Source organism: Priapulus caudatus, unplaced genomic scaffold (assembly GCF_000485595.1).
Source record: "Priapulus caudatus unplaced genomic scaffold, Priapulus_caudatus-5.0.1 Scaffold7, whole genome shotgun sequence".
NCBI classification, from domain to species: Eukaryota; Metazoa; Priapulida; class Priapulimorpha; order Priapulimorphida; family Priapulidae; genus Priapulus; species Priapulus caudatus.
In genome coordinates this window covers 58947-65688 of record NW_014577068.1, presented here as the reverse complement: position 1 = coordinate 65688, position 6742 = coordinate 58947, and the positions used below count along the sequence as shown (strand labels likewise).

Sequence of the window (6742 nt, the reverse complement as noted above, 5' to 3'; positions counted from 1 at the left end):
AGAATTTAAATGTGAATATGATCCAAAAACGAATCGTAATATTGATGTCTCTGCATGGCTCGTGTACATTTGTAGTTGAGGAAGAGAAATGTTATCAATTGAGGTTAACATCGTATACGTGGTGCAGTATATTTTTCCGGTTACTAGAATTCCTGTCAGTCCTGCATCACACGAAAACCACCTCGTATAAAAATTACTATATTTTTCAAGTCTTATATCGTTATACAAGTAATTTATAACGTGTCATTATTACTTTTTGAGAGATAAACAGCATTAAAACCATTATTTTGTTATAGGCAACTACCCATTTTATTCGAAATTCCTTTCATCGTTACATTAATTTTAAAATAATACATTTCAATCTGTTTAAACTAGCCGCGAGAATTCGTCTTCGATTTTGCGACCATGATCATTAGTGGTATTCTCTCATCCACACACTATAATATGGAATAAAATCATTACCCGTAAAAAATTATCACTGCAGTTGTGAGGGAGCATATAGCAGCCCCACTCCACCACTAATCATACCTCGGTCGATTCACTACCTAAATTTAACCTTCTCCATCGTTAGACGTAAGCATGCACCAAATCAGATTATATGTAGCGACTTCACACTTCATGTTAATTACGAGTAGGCGTCGATCCAACCTCTGAGCACCGTGACGCGGGAATAAATGCCAGGAGACTGCGGCCTTGCGCAACCGTAACCCCAGGAGACTATACCAACCAGGACTGAGTTGCTGGGGTTACTCATGGAATGGTTGATGACCAGTGGTCCGCCGGAGTCACCCTTTGAATACGCGTGAAATAATAACATAAATAACGACCTCTTAAATCACTCATTGCGGATGGACATTATATATACTTATAACTGACGTATTAGGCCCTACATGTAAACGTGACAGCGTGTGCAATATAGACCTAGCTGAGTGTAAATATACGAGTATTTGATGATACCCAGATATGTCTCTAAGGAGATTGATAAAATACGATTCTATAAAATAAGGCACGGTACGACTGAACGAGAGCAAAAAGATACTGTTACTTAGTCATGCACACCGAGTTTGATCTGTTAATGAGTTAAGTAAGCAGTTTACACGAGTTATTTAGATGAGCGTATGAACTGCCTTTATATGAAAGCTGCCTGACTACAGCGAAAACCTACCTGACAGGCGTCCTTTCCACCGTCGGGATAACCAGCACACATCATGCGGTTGGTGATGACGCCTGAACCGAGTACATCGGCGCATTGCACGTTGGACATTATTGCTACGTTAACATACCTAAGATTCCTGGAGATATTTCCATCTGACAGCATAAATACACGTACAGTTATATAAACGTATGTAATTATTAACGCATTATGCATATAATAATTACAGATCAGATCTGTTTACCGTAAATCAAGGTTGCAAACCTATTATAATAGTTTGATGGAACAAAGAATCCGAGAAAAGAGCTATCGAACTTTAAACCATTAACATTAATCCACTCCTTTAATAATAAGAAACGTCGTAAGGATGGATAGCTCATATCTTAACTAACATTACCGAAAATATTACTAGTTCATCCTTATCGTGCGTTCACAACCCGACCACAGTCATTACATGAGTGTTTATAAACCTACCTTCACTAGTGGTTCCCCAGCCACTGACCGTTCCCGTATATCCACTGTAACTTGAACCGCCGGACGCCATCGTAACTAACTGGGTATACGTATTTATTGACACACTACTGCTTAGTATCATCGTGGCCACGTCGTAATCAGTTGTGTATGAGTTATACGAGCTGTGCTTGTTCACGCGCGATACCTGTAAAGTTTTAAGTGATAATTATTGGTACTTAGACGACCAAAAACAGAGAAATGTATAACATCATTCCGCATTGAACGGCCTACGGTCGAACAGTTTGCGCTGTAGTCTCGGCGTCTATATACCCCGTACAGACTACAAATTTGATATGGTATTAAACTGGTGCGCGCCAAGCGCGCGTCAATTTTGTTCAGTGTGTACACGCTATCCCGCTCCGAATACGCGCTGGCCTGCACCAATTTGGCTTCGCAAATGAAGGAGGGACAGGCCCGCTTCGAAGAGAGCTAATTTTGTACGCTCCAAGTTAGCCCGCTTTGAACATGTCTGTACGCAATGTGGGGCCAGGCGCGCGTCAGATTTTGCAATACGCATGTGCATAACTTTATTTAGATCACATAAAAGTACAATAGCTGTCTGTCGAGTGACGTAACAAGCTAAACTGTGCATGAACAATCAATCAGTGCCAACTTAACCCGCTTCAAAGATTTGTGTATGTACGCTACGCTGGGCGCGCGCCAGTTTGATACCATATCGATTTTTTAGGGATAATAGTCTTGGTGCTATAGTCTAGTTAATCGACGGCACACACCGATAGCAAGTTAAGCAAAAAAAGATGTAATATGAAACTGAATAATTATTGACCCTGTGTCTAGTTCCTCCAGAATACGTTGTCGAGCCGACTCTGATTTCAAATCTGCTTGGTGAGTTCTCATACCTGTAATTTACACACGCATTCTGTCGAAACATCGTGGATATGAAACAAAGGAGCAAGACAAAACGTAGCAAGTCAATGAAATTTTTTCAACAAGAGGCCTGGGTCGACATTACGGGGTGTGGTGCAATTGGGTTCAGGTGCGATGCAGAGTTTCAGCGAACACCTATGACGCTATGTTAGCTTTAATGATTTACTTAGACAATTAATAGTTTTATTTGTGCTTTTTTAAATGCTACCACGTATCAAGGTACGTTTCAAAATCCATTTCTCACCAATTGTATACTATGTAAACTTGAAAGACTAAATTGTAACACTTGTCAGTTAACTTATAAAATGATCCTAAGTCACAGATAATATATACATATATATATATACATATATATATATACATAATATATATATATAGATATAGATATAGATATAAAGTTCAGATTTCCAGATGCAGGTTAAATTGCGCAAAAATGACAACAACTGGAGACAAAATTATGCACTCTCATCATCAGAGAATTAATTGTCATGCAAAATAAAGCCTAGTGATATAGCGCATCATCTTCGCGACATTGGAAACCCCCCGGTAAGAGAAAAATGTGACATTCCTTACGGCGGTTTCGGAAGAGATACGTGAAATTACGCGCGGCCGTTACAGTAATACTATATAGATATAATTATATATATATATATATATATATATTACCTATGAACGCAATGAGCGGCCGTGAGTACCACATTGGTACGGATCAGTTCACCACCGCAGATGAAATTACCATCCTTGTACATGGCAACCTGGAGGCAAACACAATATTAAATGTCGTAAACAAAATTTGGAATTGAGTCTATTAAATCGAATGTACGTACCTCTAGGTAACGCCTTTGACAGAGCTGCTAATGTTTATTGCGCAAAATTTATCGTTTGGGTCAAGAAAATATTGGTGATCGTCTCTAATTTATATTTCAGATTTATATGTTATTTTGTAAAGAATGTTTACCTTTTACGTTAAATTAGATTTCAGAATATCATAAACAAGAGCCTAATTTGCATGAAATCTATACAATTAGCATATTTGCAGTATATGTTACAATATGGAGCTTTGTAAACAGTTCAAGTGGATTAAAATTAAAATATACTTATATATTCATGGTATACGGTATATGGTAAATATGGTTGTATAGCGTTTTATTATAAGCAAGCCCATACCAGAATGTACAAAGTGTGGACTATGGGAAGAGTTTCCTGTCACGCATTTGAACAAATCGCGTGAATTTTGTAAATAAATCAAGTCGAGGCAGTTTCGAATGTCTGCCGTTGAGATCATCAAGTATTCTTTGTTTCTGCCTTATCTCCCTACCATCTCTCTCTTCCATCTCTCGGCGGAACATGAACACGATAAGCTTTTTTCGTATTGCTCATTTACCTGGTAGGGAAACTTATCGATGGTGGTCGTTGCTCCGCCGACAATTTTAGAATCATCCATAGGTTTGACACCTGCAAATGTAGTATGGTGTCTTTCATTTTACGCACCTGAGTGGTCTGCGAACGATGGTAATTAAGCTATGTTGTTGAACCATGGCGAAATTATTATGATCAGTATATTATCAGGCGTGAATAAAAACAATTTTGTTTCCATTCACTTCTGATGTTATCGACAGGTTTAACGCAGAAAAAAATTCTACAATGTATAGGAGTCAGTAGGCGCAACCACGCTAATCGTGTCTGCCAGTGAAATAAATTTTTTATATATATAGTAACTATTGGGAAATTGATCGAACGCACCTTCGGGTAAGCGTGGCCATCTCGGTCTGCCAGGATTAAGACCTTAAAACATAGTACAAATGTTTTTATGTTAATATCAATTCATGTACACACGCGCGCGCGCGCAAGCAGGCAGGCAGGTAGGCAACATGTTTCTTATATTATAGATTTTGGTTTTGCTATAATTTAGTTTGCGTAATGGTTACGATAAATTATAGCAACTAATTTTATCATACTAGTATTTTTCAATTATTCATACGGTAAGTATCATTCATGCATGAAATCAAGCGAAATTAATATCTACGCAAAAAATAACCGTAAAATAGAGTATTTCACCTTACCTGGCAGAAGCCGGTGTATAGTCATGCACGGACGGTGCATAGACAACGTTAATATCACGGAATTTTACTCACAGACAACACGGAACGACTCACAGACAAGTTAAATAGAATCATATTGCATACGTACCTCCCTGCAGATCTGCAGCGGCAACACAAACCAAAGCGAAGGCGATTAGAAGCGTCATCTTGCAGCTACTCTTCCAGTGGCTGATCAGGAATGAAGTAAACTGGAGCTGCACGGATTTTTATACTATGGCTCATCGACCATGAGCTTATTCCCACAGAAACAACCCAGCTGCTTTGTCAATATGGCAAATATGGCAATACGCGATTCGTGATGATAAACGTCTTAATATAAAGAACCAAATCCTTGTGCGCGTGCTGAACATCTGTCGATTCAGGTTTGCCACACGATGAGCTGCTTTCGTGGCTATGACCTTATTCACATCTTAATCGTAGCAAGAGCAGGGACTTGTCTTGTAAATAATTGCTGTCAGAATTGATATCGTTCTAGAATCATTTGCTTACGGAAGGAATTCATGGTATGTGATTAAGATGTGTCAATGTCGCAACGAAATTAAACAGAAATATAGGTTAAAACCTTAAAACCATTTGAGATCCTGGCAATAATTGATTTGAGTTTAGTGCAAGATAATAATGATGAACACAGTGAGAAATATAACTCTGTTTTCATAGCTTCGAAAGACTGTGAAAATACTCCGATAACTAGTGTGGAGGTATTAGTTTATTTTATGAGCGTGTCATATATGTAATACTAGCAGCTAGGACACCCGGCGTTGCCCGGGAAATAAAGCGCTCAGTTGGTGACCACTTGGTTGAAAGAAAAATTCCCAAAGAAAAGAATCTATTCTTCTATCTATCTATCTAACCTACCTACCTACCTACCTACCTACCTACCTACCTACCTACCTACTACTACCTACCTACCTACCTACCTACCTTACTACCTACCTACCTACCTACCTACCTTACCTACCTACTACCTTACTACCTACCTACTACCTAACCTACCCTACCTACCTACCTACCTACCTACCTACCTACCTAGGCTACCTACCTACCTACCTACCTACCTACCTAACCTAACCTACCTTACCGACCTGACCTACCTACGCTACCTTAACCTACCTACCTTACCTACCTTACCTAGCGTTGTACTAACCTACATACCGTACCTACCTACCTATTACCTACCTACCTACATACGGATACGTACGTTACGTACGCTACGTACGTTACGTTACGTAACTACGTACGTACGTACGTACGTATTGTAGTACTGTTGTATGGTCATGTATGTATGTTATGTATGTATGTATGTATGTATGTATGTAATGTATGTATGTATGTATTTATGTATGTATCTATATCTATAATCTATATCTATCTGATCTATCTATTCTATCTATCTACTATCTATCTCATCTATCTATCTAGTCTATCTAGTTCTATCTATTCTATCTTATCTAATCTATCTATCTATCTATCTATCTATCTATCTATCTATCTATCTATCCATCAATCAATCAATCTATCTATCTATCTATCCATCTATCTATCTATCACACTCTATAGTCTATAGTGCTATAGTCTTGCACACTCTGTATCCAGTGGAAGTGATGCAAGTGTAACTGAAATGATATGGAAGATGGCCAAATATGGAGTACTGGCCGCGCATAGAAGAAAAGTGCGCGCGGCAAAGAGAAAAGAAAAGATAACATGGTGGATCCGTGCGCCATAATGAAAGCCAGCGCACGGATTCAAAGAAATGACTAGGTGACAGAAAGTGTTCCTCCTCAGGGTGGCATGTACGAACCGCCGCAGTATATATAGTCTATTTCAAGCAGTTGTCTCTTATTTCCCAGTCCGCTGCGCCTTGATGAACAGTACTAGTAGAGTCCACTATAAGCATTTGCACTCGTTAACGAAGCCTGGCAAAGGCCGTGTCACAGACGGTGCGGTGCCCGTGCATGGTTAATTCGTCAGTGATAACACTGATATACACATTGGCTCCCCCCTCACATCGGCAGTTAGGTAATGTCTTTTTGTTTGAACCCTGCCAGGTGTTGCCTGGGACATCGACAGTTTGCTGCATGTATGTATA

At 39.1% G+C, this 6742-nt stretch overlaps 1 protein-coding gene across 2 annotated transcripts; it reads right to left on the bottom strand.

Annotated features, from left to right (window-relative positions):
* Positions 1-301: 301 nt before the first annotated feature.
* On the bottom strand, positions 302-6533 carry LOC106805802 (trypsin alpha-like). Of its 2 annotated transcripts, none has more exons than XM_014807545.1 (9): positions 6455-6533; positions 4745-4824; positions 4298-4339; positions 3939-4009; positions 3221-3309; positions 2454-2526; positions 1628-1811; positions 1166-1308; positions 302-790 (listed from the first exon to the last, which is right to left on the bottom strand). In XM_014807545.1, the coding sequence occupies exons 2-9, from the start codon at positions 4800-4802 to the stop codon at positions 626-628; spliced, it is 825 nt and encodes a 274-aa protein (XP_014663031.1). In that variant the 5' UTR covers positions 4803-4824; positions 6455-6533; the 3' UTR covers positions 302-625. The 2 variants fall into 2 exon arrangements, with proteins under 2 accessions (XP_014663031.1, XP_014663038.1); XM_014807552.1 differs by having other exon boundaries at positions 4745-4850; positions 6455-6527.
* Between the last annotated feature and the right edge of the window lie 209 nt (positions 6534-6742).